Source organism: Neofelis nebulosa, chromosome 6, assembly GCF_028018385.1.
Source record: "Neofelis nebulosa isolate mNeoNeb1 chromosome 6, mNeoNeb1.pri, whole genome shotgun sequence".
Classification (NCBI taxonomy): domain Eukaryota; kingdom Metazoa; phylum Chordata; class Mammalia; order Carnivora; family Felidae; genus Neofelis; species Neofelis nebulosa.
Window position 1 is genome coordinate 69,777,835 of NC_080787.1, and position 14,353 is coordinate 69,792,187.

Below are 14,353 nucleotides of genomic sequence, written 5' to 3' on the forward strand. Positions count from 1 at the left end.
GCCTACTTAAAAAATAAAAATAAAAAAATAAGAAAAATTAATTTGATATTGATCAAAATTCAGGTAAGCAGTGCTTGTGTATTAACTAGACACATGTCACATGTGCTTTGTATTAACTCTAATAAAAGGGTTTGCTAAACAAGTGACAGGAAATCACTGGGAGACCAGGCAGGTGCCCAAAGCTGCAGCCCCTGGCTACCCAGAATTACCATTTTTAGCTTCTAGCCAGCAACACCATACCAAAGAAGGACTTGAAAGTGGGGGATGGGCATTGAGGAGGGCACTTGTTGGGATGAACATTGGGTGTTGTATGGAAACCAATTTAACAATATATTAAATAAATAAATAAATAAATAGCCCATTCCTTCTATTCTCGTAGGAATTTTGCACTAAGTATCCATGATTAATTCCAGCGGAATTATTTTAAAGGAAGCTCTGAATGTTAGGACTCTGGACTACAAGGTAACAAAGCCCTAACAGAAGCATTTGAGACAAGAGGAAGAAGGAAGAAGGAGTGTTATCCCGGAGAGCAAAGTGAGGGGACTTCCCACCAAGGCTCTAATGAGACCAAACACGTCTATGCCTATTCTACCACCTTCTAGAGATGAGTGAAAATAAAACTGTGTACGGAACATGCCTGCTTGACCAACTTAAAAGTGTAAATCACTTCCAAACACGTTTGAACTTGTTTAGCACTACCTTTCACCCCCACCACTTAAAAGCAAAATTATACTTATGACAAATACTGTATCTTAACCATAGATAAAAACAGGTTCCCAGGGACACCTGCATGGCTCATTCAGTGAAGGATCCAACTCCTGATTTCTGCTCAGGTCATGATATCACGGTTTGTGAGTTTGAGCCCCACACTGGGCTCTGCACTGGTAGTGCCGAACCTGCTTGGGATCCTGTCTCTCTCTGCCTCTCTCTTTGCCCCTCTCCTGCTCTCTCCCTCCCTCCCTCTCTCTCTCTCTCTCTCTCTCAAAATAAATAAATAAATAAACATTAAAAAAAAAATAGGTTCCCAGACCTTGGAAACTTTTATTAGTGTGGCTTTCACTGCTTCAAAAATGTGATGCAAGTAAAAATTGTTTTTAAAAACAATTTAATTTTAATTACAACAAGGCTTCACTTTCTAGCCCACCTAATTGCAAATTATACATTTCGAAGCAGAAATTTATCAGATGTATTGTGTGTAAACTATAGATTTATGCACTGCCATGGAAATTACAACACCACAAAACTGGTAAATGGCAAAATGTTTTTGTTCAAATAAATAGAAAATCCAGAGGTACACTGGTATGACTTACTTCTCTTTGCCCATGATTCACTTCATGCCTATCATAATTTTAAGTCTGGTGTGCTCTAGGAGAGACATCACGATCCTAGCATTCTCATATCCTGCCACAACATCTACACCTACTTTTTCAACCACATGCGTTTTTTCTTATTTTTAGCGATGCTCATCTCTCCATTATTTGCTTCTTCTTCCTTCACCTACATTAGTGTGACTTCCTTCCTGGATTGCCAGTCCCTGCGCATCCCTGTGACCCCAAGTAACAAAGTATTCATGCGTCCCCTTATTGCCACTCGTTCTCATGTGAGCCATGAAGACATCACACCAGAGACGCCTGGGTGGCTCAGTTGGTTAAGCTCTGACTCTTGATTTCAGCTTAGGTCATGCTCTCACATTCGTGGGTTCAAGTCCCATGTTGGGCACTGTACTGACAGTGTGAAGCCATGTAATCCTTACCACATTACCACAGGTAATATATCCAGGAACACTCTGGATGAAACAACCTTAAATATAAGAACATTTTTGGGGTGGCTGGGTGGCTCAGTTGGTTGAGTATCTGCCTTCAGCTCAGGTCATGATCTCACGGTTCGTGAGTTCGAGCCCCACATCAGGCTCTCTGCTGTGCATGCAGAGCCTGCTTCAGATCCTCTGTCCTCCTCTCTCTCTGCATCCTCCCCTGCTTGTACATGTTCTCTCTCTCTCAAAAATAAATAAAAACCTTTTTTTTTAACTTTAAAAATATATATAAGAACATTTTATTATCTAACACAGTTGAAGTCCAGAGGTAGGATGGCATAATACAGTTTGCCCAATTACATCTTCAAGGTTCCAGTTTCAACGTTTTTATCTCTACTGTCTTCCTTGTCAGGATAGTATTGATGATTCTTCTCTTGTCCACAAGATGGCTGCCAGAGGCAACTGCTGCCACACACACCCTTAATCACAGCCAACAGGAAAAGGGAGGAGGTGGGGAGCCTGCCACTCACCATGGAATACAAATCCTTTCCTGACACTTGATCAACCTAAAACAGGTCACATGTTCATTCCCTTTTTTGTGCTTTGCTTTGTTTTATTTAAATCCAAGTTAGTTAACATATAGTGTAGTATTGGTTTCCAGAGTAGAATTTAGCGATTCATCACTTACATATAACACCCAGCGCTCATCTCAACAAGTGCCCTCCTTACTGCCCATCACCCATGTAGCCCATCCCCTCTCCAGCAACCCTCAGTTTGTTCTCTGTAGTTAAGAGTCTCTATAGTTTGCTTCCCTCTCTTTTTTTTAATCTTATTTTTTCTTCCCTTCCCCTATGTTTATCTGTTTTGTTTCTTAAGTTCCACATACAAGTGACATCATATGATATTTGTCTTTCTCTAACTGGCTTATTTCACTCAGCATAATACACTCTAGTTCCATCCATGTTGTTGCATATAGCAAGATTTCATTCTTTTTGATGGCTGAGTAATATTCCATTGTGTATATACACCACATTTTCTTTACCCATTCATCAGTCAATGGACATTTGGGCTCTTTCCATAATTTGGCTATTTTTGATAGGGCCGCTATAAACATTGGGGTGCATGTGCCCTTTTGAATCAGCATTTTTGTATCCTTGGGATAAATACCTAATAGTATAATTGCTGGGTCATAGAGTAGTTCTATTTTTAATTTTGGGGGGAAGCTCCATACTGTTTATCAGAGTGGCTGCACCAGTTTGCTTTCCTACCAACAGTGCAAAAGTGTTCCCCTTTCTCTGCATCCTCACCAACATCTGTTGTTTCCTGAGTTAATTCTTGAGGCTGGTAACCATCACCAAGTATCTGCCCTGATTGGCTTGAGCCAATCACAACTCCCCTTTTGGAACTAGGGAGAAGGGACCCACAAAATCATAGTTCTATTGGAAGAAAAAATTTAGACAAAATATATATTATATACAAAATAAAATATAATAAATATATATATTTTTGGTCATACTATATAGTTATAGGTAGTTACTATTAGATGAGAAAACTAGTGCACTGAGAGATTACTAACTTGCTGAAGATCATAAAGCTTTTCAGTGGTAGAGCTCGGTTTAAATACTTGTAGTCTCACTCCAGGGTTTGAGATACTACTTTTTTTTTTTTTAATATTTATTTTTGAGAGAGAGACAGACAGAACATGAGCAGTGGAGGGGCAGAGAGAGGGAATCACAGAATCTGAAGCAGGCTCCAGGCTCTGAGCTGTCAGCACAGAGCCCAACACATGGCTTGAACCCACAAACCATGAGATCATGACCTGAGCCAAAGTTGGACGCTCAACCAACTGAGCCACCCAGGCACCCCTGAGATACTAACTTCTACATTTTGTTTGTTTGTTTGTTTGTTTGTTTGTTTGTTTTTGAGAGAGAGAATGCAGAGGGAGGGGCAGGGAGTGAGGGAGACAGAGGATCCAAAGCAGACCCGGTGATGACAGCAGAGAGCCAGATGTGGGGCTCCAACTCACAAAACATGAGATCATGACCTAAGCTGAAGTCGGTGCTTAACTGACTGAGCCACCAGGCACCCCACTTCTACATGATTAATATGTGAGTGTGCCCATACAGAAGTCTTTGGTGAACTGGATTTAGAGATCAGAATTACAGTCCCAAGAAGACAGAATGTTAATTTGATAATTCCTAGTGTGAAACTTAATTGAGGGAGAAAATAGTCTTTTTGCAATTGTCTTTTTTTGTTTGTTTATTTTGAGAGAGAGAGAGACAGCACATGCAGGGAAGGGGCAGAGAGAGAAGGAGTGAGAGAATCCCAAGCAGGCTCTGTGCTGTCAGTGAGGAGCCTGATGTGGGGCTCCATCCCACAAACCACAAGATCATGACGTGAGCTGAAATCAAGAGACAGACACTCAACTGACTGAGCCGCCCAGGCACCCTGAAATTGTCTTTTTTAATAAAAGCTTTCCTTCTACTTTGTGAGCCATTAATATTTCAATTATCAATTAGAAAGTAAGCATAATGTTCCCTTTGAAAATAGTATGATTGGCTTTCTTTCCAGCCAGACTGTTTTTCTACTATGAACCTATTCTTACTTGTGTTTACAACTGGCCAAAAACTATGAAATTAACAAATCTTGAGGGGTTTAAAATAGACTCCAAATTCAACCACTTCCTAGCACTTCCACCACTGCACTGTATGTAGTCCAAGGCACTATCTTTCCTCACCTGCAATAGCCTCATTTTGAGATCCAGGCTGCTGGAGGAGGAGAAGTTCAAAGTGAGGACATGTTTAGCTTGTCATAATCTTGACTAGAGAGATCCAGCTGTGGATTTGCCATTCAGGAAAGTTCTAGAAAGGAGATTTAGGAAGGCTTATTGTCAATTTATTCATAGCTTAAAGGACTTCAGGATCTTTTGCTCCTGGAACACCCCACCACCACCCCCGAACATTTAGCAATCAAGGACAATGCCTGGGTACCTAAGGTTCTCCAGGCTGCCTGGCTGCCTACTTCACCAGGCAGTTGAAGTAGGACCAGTTTCTGTCTCCATTTAGACCCTCCACCACCACCACACACACACACACACACACACACACACACACAATCTCTTCATTTCTTCTCACATGAGTCTACCATTTTTTTAAAACATTTATTTATACTTGAGAGAGAGAGGGAGACAGATCACGAGTGGGGAAAGGGCAGAGTAAGAGGGAGACACAGTATCTGAAGCAGGCTCCAGGCTCCGAGCTGTCAAACCGTGAGATCATGACCTGAGCCAAGGTCGGACACTCAACTGATGGAGCCACCCAGACACCCCTCATTAGTCTACCTTTTAAAGTCCAGGGGAATGTTGGGGAGGGTCCCTTCTTTTCTTATTTTTTTTTTAACATTTATTTTTGAGAGACAGAGCATGAGAGGGGGAGGGGCTGAGAGAGCAAGAGACACAGAATCTGAAGCAGGCTCCAGGTTCTAAGCAAGCTGTCAGCCCAGAGCCCAATGCCGGCTCAAACCCACAATCTGTGAGATCATGACCTGAGCCAAAGTCAGACACTGAACCGACTGAGCCACCCAGGAGCCCCAGGGTCCCTTCTTTTCTGGAAGCCCCTGTCTTCATTCAACCTAGAAGAGCCTGACCAGGCTTCACGTGTGAGAGAAGCAGTTTGTGGGAGAGCTCTTTTCCGTTTCCTTCTCCAGTACTGGGCTGCATCTCTGGGAGTGAGCACAGGTGGCACATCATGGTTCTGAAGACCTCAGTGCTGGACCCGCCCAAAGCCCCTCCTGGGTCAGATAAGCTTATCCAAAGGAAAAAGACAGCACATCAGAGACTTTGTACATGGAGTCACTTACTTTATTGGAAGTGGAAGAACACTTTCTTCCATTTAGGAGACGTGTCTCAGACATATGCCTAGAAGGTCCAAGAGGAACAAGATTAGGTCATAAATTCAAACTTCTATCAATGCCATTTCTCACCAAAGCCAAAACTTTCCCTCACCTCCTAAATGCCAAGGGGAGATCAGTCCTTTATTACTAACAGAGTGAAATCTAATGGAATCTAGGACAACCAACCCATTGGTAGGGGAAGCCTGGGAAAGCCTGAGAGAGAGACAGTCCCACCCACCCTCATAGGCAGACTGGGCCCTGGCCCTGGCACTCTGGGGGAGATGGCCAGGTCGTCCTTGGTCAGGACCTAGGTCCAGCCGAACTGCAGCATCTGAAGGTCTGTGGAGACAGAGGCAGGGCTCACAACTAAGACCCAGGGCAGGCCAGGACCCCCAAGGAGACATTAAGCAGTGTTACCCCAACCTGGGCCTTCCTGGCTGTGCCTATCCACACACCTCCCTGCTACCTTGCTGCAATTCCAGACTGAAGACCACCAAAATGGCTGTGGCTCCAGGGCACTATCGTTAAGGACTCACTGGAGTGCCTGGATTTCCGGCCACCCAAGCAATTCCTGAAGAAATCAAGATGCCGCACAGCTCTACAATTCAGCCAAGGACATTGACCTTGAGCCTGCCAGTCAGAGTCCCAGCTCCCCATGCTCCACATCATATCACATAGCCACTGCCTTGCTACAGGCAGTCCAACTATGGTGACATGGGTCTGGCATGTGGCTATGAACCAACCTTCCAGCTAAATGAGGGTGTAGCTGTGCACCTCAATTCAGTGAAGGTCTATGTCTAGGTGGCTTGCAACCAGAGGAGGGACGTGTGAACCTCCACCTCTAGGGGTGTGTGCTCTGGGACAGATTGTGGCAGAGTAGGGGAAGGTTGGAAACCGGGGAGGGGGCATGGCATAGACAAGAGCCACCCAACAAAGATGCACTCCTCCTGGTTCTCTTCCATGTCAAATACCAATGGAAGGGAAAAGTTCTCAGCAGATACTGTCAACCATGGCTTCCTGCTGCAAGCCCTCGTATCCTTGCCCTGAATTGCTCATACCTGGTTTGGAATAGGGGCAAGCTAAAATGACCTGTCAAAAAAGAACCTGGAAGAAGTCAGGATAGGCCCAGGACCTGTGCTAAATATTGGCACCTGAACAACCCCACATCTTGGACAGCCTTAGGGGAAGGGCAACCCATGCCTACAACTCCTTTCAATAAAATCCATCCCAAGTAACTGTCTAATCGGAGCTTAATCCTTTCATGCCAAATTGTATTATCTCCTCCCTGCTTGCCTCTCTGATGTCCAAGAATCCAAAATTATCTTCATTCTAATTTCAAAGAAATTTTGGAGCATATCTACTGGGCATGAGTGAGGGCAGGGATTGAGGGATGGAAAACACTAGAACAGGAAGATTCCAAAATGGCCTCCCTAGATTTGGACAGGCACTGTTTTAGTTTGCTCACACTACAAAATATTATAGACTGAGGTGGTTTATAAACAACAAGTACCGCGACGCCTGGGTGGCTCAGTCGGTTGGGCAGCCAACTACAACTCAGGTCATGATCTCACGGTCTGTGAGTTGGAACCCCGTGTAGGGCTCTGTGCTGACAGCTCAGAGCCTGGAGCCTGCTTCCAATTCTGTGTCTGTCTCTGCCCCTTCCCTACTTGTTCTTTGTCTCTCTCTCTCAAAAATAATAAACATTAAAAGAAATTTTTAAACAAGTACTTATTTCTCACAGTTCTGGAGGCTGGAAAGGCCAAGATCATGGCACTGGCAGATTTGATATCCGGTAAGATATTCCTGGTTCGTAGAAAGCCTTCTTTTCACTGTGTCCTTACATGGCTGCATGTCTGAAGGGGCACTCAAGCTTTCTGGGGCCTCTTTTATAAGGACATGAATCACGTTAATGAGGAGGAACTTTCCCAAAGGCCTCACCTCCTAATACCATCACCTTGAGGGTTAGGAATTCAATATGTGAATCTGGTGAGGCATGCAAGCATTCAGACCATAGCAGTTACTACCAGCCAACCAATGATTACACATGTGTGGTCAAACCTGAGCTTATTTGTGTGCTGCTTCAAGAAAGAAGCAACAGTCCAGAAATACAGAGCCTCTTTATACAGAAGAGTTGTGGAGAGCCTATTATAGGATTTGACTGGGTGATTCTGAGGGCTGTTTAGAGAAGCAGAGGCCAGTTTTGTAAAAATAGGGCAATCTGGTGATTATCCTGATGATTTTTATGTAGGAGGTAGGTTAATGTGGTCTTGATTGAAGAGTGTCATTGTCTCTGTCTGGTTGTACACGGACTTTGTAGTAAATGGCCTTTCTACATCTTGCTGCATCACAATCGCTTAGTGGTCTTGACTGGTTAAAGTATTCTGCAAGAGTCGTTTATGTTTAGTAGGGAACATTAGAGTTTACCTTCCAGCTGCAAGTTCTTAGGGTGTTTTTTTTTGGTGGTTTTTTGTTTTGTTTTGTTTTGTTTTTTTACTTTTCCATCTCCCCTTTTGACCAAAGGACATTGGCCAGCCCTCAGGACATTCATCTGCATGGTTCAGATCCACACTATCACCAGAATCCATTGATTACAAGGCTATTTGGAGAACACTGTCTGCATTTGTACTGCAGTTAGTTTCGCATGAGTCTTTTATTACAAGGTGAGATGCTGAATTATTTAAGAACATAATGACTGCACAGTAGCATTTAATAGGGACACCTGTGGATAGGGACACCTGGGTGGCTCAGTTGGTTAAGCATCTTGATTTTGGCTTAGATCATGATCTCATGTGAGGTCATGGGTTCGAGCCCACTGACAGTGTGGAGCCTGCTTGGGTTTCTCTCTCCCTCCTCTCCCTCTCTCTGCTCCTCCCCCGCTTCTACACGTGCATGCATGTGCACACTTGTGCACTCTCTCTCTCTGTTTCAAAATAAATAAGTAAACTAAAATGGGGCGCCTGGGTGGCGCAGTCGGTTAAGCGTCCGACTTCAGCCAGGTCACGATCTCGCGGTCCGTGAGTTCCAGCCCCGCATCAGGCTCTGGGCTGATGGCTCGGAGCCCGGAGCCTGTTTCTGATTCTGTGTCTTCCTCTCTCTCTGCCCCTCCCCCGTTCATGCTCTGTCTCTCTCTGTCCCAAAAATAAATAAAAAACGTTGAAAAAAAAATTAAAAAAAAATAAATAAATAAGTAAACTAAAAAAAAAAAAAAAGACTGGACAGGATACATGGGTCAACTAAAATACAGGTAATTACTGGAAACAAAGTGATTATTAGTCCTATTAACAGGTTGCAAAGGAAAGAGCCTAGATTTCAAACCCAGACCATGAAATCAGATCCCCAAATCCACCCTAATGTGTTCTAGAGAGCCAGATAGTCTTTCTTCTAACAACTACTAACTGCTCTACCTAACCAATAGTGTTTTAGGGAGGTGCTACAAGCAGTGTTTTCTATAAAGCAAAGGTCTTAGCTAGCCAAGAAGAAACCAAAGGCCATTTAATCATCCATAACCACCATGAAACTTTAATTTAATCTAGTTTATTGGACCTCCAGAGCATAGGTAGTGTCATTTATGACTTCTCTTAGGTTCAAAGACAAATTTTGTACCAGCTTTTCTTGTTGTATTATTCCTACTATTGAAATTGCAGTGGGAGTCAATTACATCTCCTGGGAGCTCTTCTGAATACTCCATGCTTCCCTTGTTTCAGGTCTCTCAGTATCTTTCTTAGAGAAACAGTTCCTGTAGGAGTAGATGCTTTAAATATTGCAAACTCTCTAAAAGTTACTCCATACTATTACACAAAATAGGTTTGTGTAATAATCAGGTGAACGCCTGATGTCCACATAAAACGTAGTAACTTACTGTTGCACAAATTGAATAGGAAGCACAAGTATCATTGATCACAATGGGAGCAGGACAATCATTAGTCCCTTAATATGTAAAGATTCCTCAAGTGGAGGCTGGGGAGTCACTGAAGACAACAGACCAATACTGCAAGGATAGCCTTAATATTTGTTTTTATTCTATAATCTTGTTTCATGAGTCAGGCTAAGTATTGGATTCAATGTTCAATATTGATAGCGCTGAAAGCTAAGATTAATACTGTCAGGAAGATTCAAATTCCAGAAGGGACTCACAGAAGAAAATCTATTTTTTTGAAGTGTTGAAAAGAACAGCTATTAAATTTTGGTTAGTCAAATCTGGTGTAGGATGACAAATCCATTAATCAATTAGATTTAGAACAATATCTATAGCTTGGACACACACACACACACACACAGAAAGAGGTTTGCCTCTCCTCAAGTGGAAGAGAAATATTACAAAGGATTAAGATTAGAAATGTAACTATGAGAAAGAATTATGAAAAATTTCTCTTCACCTCTAGGGGGCACCAAAGTACAATGATAAGTATAGCAAAATTAAAAAAAGGAGGGCAGAGATACCAAAAAATTTATCTTGTTTTATTGCCATGGGTTGAAGCTCTCTACTTCACATCATTGGCTTTATATGAAGTTCTTGGTTTGGTAGTCTTCTTCCAAAGATCAGTTATTCCTGGAGGATATGTAAGAATCCTTTAAGGTTTCTCAATGAAATTCTTTCAACTGAGGCCAGAGATAATTTTTCCCATAATTTTTGGAAGTTTAGTCTCTTTCAAAAAACTAAATCTCCAAGTTTCCAAGCATGCAGAAGCTAGTTAGGTAGGATATTTGGGGAATATTGCTTATACTTACTGATGATAAATTTGGGCACAAAAAAATGAATCCTTTGTAATACTTAGAATTATATGCTTACAGTTATAAATTATTGGATTATTACTTTCCTGAAGTTCCCTGGCATGGCCTTTTCATAAAGGACATTTTGGAGCTGCTCTTTAGTACAACAACAGTGAAATGTGTACCCCACATCACCAAAGAAATCAGTTAGATTTCCTTAGGTCCAGAATAACAATCAAGCAATTTACCCTCAGAGCCTTGGCTATCCATCAGGAGTATCCTCAATCTATCCTGTAGTAAACAATAGCCAGTACATACACCATCACCGGGGGCAATTTCTTTGGTCAATGCTTGCTTGGCATAGTGATAAGCTAAGGTATTTCCTTGGAATTCTGGGTCATTACACTTTGAAGTTAGCTTCCTTCAGTTGACCAAATATACAGATGACAAAATATATATATATATATATCAGATATATTTAGTCTTCATCCACAGTTCCAGAAAATGCTTCAGAACCATAAAGGGGAAATGGGTGTCTTGTTATTAATGAAGGTGACTTTTGGACCCCATCCAAGGGAGGCCACTGGTTTCCAGGAAGACCAACCATGTGATTGAAGAGTGTGAACTTTCAGTCCTACCCCCTCCACCCCCAGTCTCTGGTGGAGGGAATTGAGGCTAGAGGTTGAATCAGCCAATGGTCAGTGACTTAGCCAATTATGACTATACAATGAAGCCTTCATTAAAACCCAAGTGAACAGCTTTTTTAGTCTTTTTTTTCCCCCTGAAAGCTTCCATGCCTGGGGAACCAGAAAGCTCCCACATGCTGCTGAACCTGGCCTCATGTTCCATGAGAACAGAAGCTCCTTGGTTAAGAACTTCATCCTATGTATCCTTTCATCTTGCTGTTGATTTGTATTCTTTATCTTATCCTTTAATAAACTGATAAATTTAAGTGTTTCCCTGAGTTCTGTGAGCAACTCTAGCAAATTAATCAAACCTAAGGAGGATGTCTTAGGAACCTCCAATCTTTAGCTGGGCTGTCAGAAGCACAGGTAACAGCCTGGGGCTTGCTACCTGCATCTGAAGGGGATAGGGATGGGGACCAGTCTTGTGGGACTGAATCCTTAACCTGTGGAATCTGATGCTATCTCCCAGTAGACAATGTCAGAATTGAGTTTATTGGACACCCTGCTGGTATCCAAGAATTGTGTTGTATGTGGAGGAACCCACCTGATACACACACACACACACACACACACATTGGAATTGGGTCCAGGAACTCTAAAAGAGTCACCAATCTGCAGAATTTTCTTTTTTAAAATCAATGTGTTGATAGTTATTGTCAATCTGTATAATGAACAAGGGTTGGTTTGTTTTTCACTTTAGAAGTACATAACGATGTTATTAAAATTAGCCCAAAAAAACTCAACTTTTATTTTGATTTGTCAGTTTTTTATATTCTAATTTGGCAACCAAAAAAAATTCATAATGTTTGAGTAACTCAAAATTTTAGAATGTGAAGCAAACCTGAATATTCTATTTTTTCCTTTATAAACTAAAAGAGAAAAAAAAAAAGAAAAGGTATCTTAGAAGTTTGATTATTTTGGATTTGGGGGAAATTTTTAAGAAAAAGAAGTTACTTCAACAATAGGAAACATGGATTTAAGGTGCACTTTGAAGATAAAGCAAGCAAGATTTTATGACTTAATGATTTTAAGCAAGTAGCTCCAAAAAAAAAAAAAAAAAAAAAAAAAAAAAAAAAAAAAAACTTTTTTCAGGGCAGGTCATGATCTCCCAGTTTGTGGGCTCAAGCCCAAAATCCAGCTGTCAGCACAGAGCCCACTTGGGATTCTATCTCTCTCCCTCTTTCTCTCTCTCTGCTTCCCTCCATTGCTCTCTTTCAAAGTAAATAAACATTAAAAAAAATAGATTATTGCTTTCCTGTGGTTCCCTGGTATGGCCTTTGTGTTGGGGGGCAAAAAAATTTCAAAACATTTGTAAGTAACTGATGCCAGTATTATCAGGAGGCTTCAGTTTCTACTCCGACAAAGTTAACCTTCTAGTTCACTTTCTACGCACGTTGATATTCACTTTCTGAAACATCAACCCTTTGGTGAAATAAAGCTACTGTTTCACTTTTGTGATGAGAATTTTTAAAAATCAGATTTGGAGTGCCTGGGTGACTCAGTCGGTTAGACGTCCAACTCTTGATTTCCACTCAGGTCAAGATCTCACCGTCAGAAAGATCGAGGCTCACCTGGGGCTCTGTGCTGTCAGCAGATAATATTTGTAATTTTACATGAAAAAATTGATGTTTTTTTCAAAAACAATTTTTCTACATTGAATTTGATTTTTTTTTAATGTTTATGTACTAGTTTTTGAGAGAGAGAGAGAGAGAGAGAGAATCCACGTGCAAGTGGGGGAGGGGCAGAGACAGAGGGAGAGAGAGAATTCCAAGCAGTGCAGCTGGAGCTCTCTCTCATAAGCTGTGAGATCATGACCTGAGCCTAAATCAAGAATCTGACTCCCAACTGATTGAGCTACCCAGGGGCCCTCAGGGAAGTCCATTTCTTATTCAGCATCTCTATCACTCTGCCAATCTCTGGCTGACAATAGAACAACATTTTCAACTCCCAGATGACTTGAAAATATAGAAAAAGAATCTTGTAGTGATGATATGAGTAGCTCCTAATATCAATTCAATACCAGGTTATTGGATTAATCTTGATAATCTCATTTCCCTTGCTGGTGACCTGAGTAGGAAATGGCATATGTCTCAGTTTTTAAATGAGGTAAAGCCTAAGAAGCTTCCAGAATAGGTTTTCTCATTTCTGAAAAGAGACATAAAAATGATTTTGTCCCTCCTCTTCTTCTAGTGGTAGGGACTACATATGATTTGGGAAAGAGCTATAAGCATCTTGCTACCAGCATGAAAATGAAGCCAACACAATATGAAGTGGGAGGGGAGGAATACACAGAAACTGGATCTGATCCCTACTTGGACTTACTGTTATTGGCAATGTTTCGTCTCTACTGGTTTTTATCTATCATGGGGTTTTCCCCCAGATTTTTTGAGGTATTATAGAAAATAAAAGTTGCATTTATTTATCTGTACAATTTGATACTGTTTGCTATTCAATAGATAGTTACTGATTCCATCCTATAAGGGCACTTTGCAAAACACTGGAACCCACAGGTGGTTCCTGCAATTGAAGGACCTTATACTCTAGCAGATAACCTTAAAAAGCATCTGGAAATGTCATTTTTTATTGAGATATAATTAACATATTAGTTTCAGGTGTCTAACATGATTCAATATTTGTATTGCTTAAGGAAAAAAAAAAAGGGTTGCCTGGGTGGCTCAGTCCGTTAAAGGCCTGACTCTTGGTTTCAGCTCAGGTCAGGATCTCACACTTCATGGATTCAAGCCTCACATCAGGCTCCATGCTGATGGTGTGGAGTCTGCTTGGGATTCTCCCTCTCCCTCTCTCTCTCTCTGCCCCTCCCCTGCTCAGTCTCTCTCTCAAAATAAATAAACTTAAAAAAAAAAAAATCCAACCAAGTAAATAGCTTCTGAATAAGACATATAATTCTCTTAAAGTACCTGGGAGGGAGATGGGCCATGTTCATTCAGAACCATGATTTTTAAGTTGCCCCTTCCGCAAGAATTGGCAACCTGATGAAGGATAAAGTAGTCTAAATTCTGTGTTTGGGAATCTATGGTCACGATATAACATATGCACTTCTGTCCTAGTCTCACCACTTCCACTTCCTAACCTGTAAAAGTGGAAATAATAACTGTATCTTCCTCACAGGTTGTTATAAATTACTTAAAAAGACCACAATTTGTCATATTAGCTGTTTGATACTACAGAGGTAATCCTCATACAGGTGCATCCAGTGCTGGGGAACATGAATCTCTCTGAACTATACCTAATGTTGGCGAGCAACGTGCTTTTCATACTCCCACAGTTTTGGTAACATTAATTATCAGGAAAA

General features: G+C 41.5%; 1 protein-coding gene across 1 annotated transcript; it reads right to left on the reverse strand.

Moving 5' to 3' along the window:
• Positions 1 to 5,951: 5,951 nt before the first annotated feature.
• On the reverse strand, positions 5,952 to 9,332 carry KHDC1L (KH domain containing 1 like). The gene is given in 4 exon segments (XM_058736160.1): positions 5,952 to 5,983; positions 6,268 to 6,449; positions 6,572 to 6,687; positions 9,303 to 9,332. Coding segments are annotated over 4 exon segments (360 nt in total).
• Between the last annotated feature and the right edge of the window lie 5,021 nt (positions 9,333 to 14,353).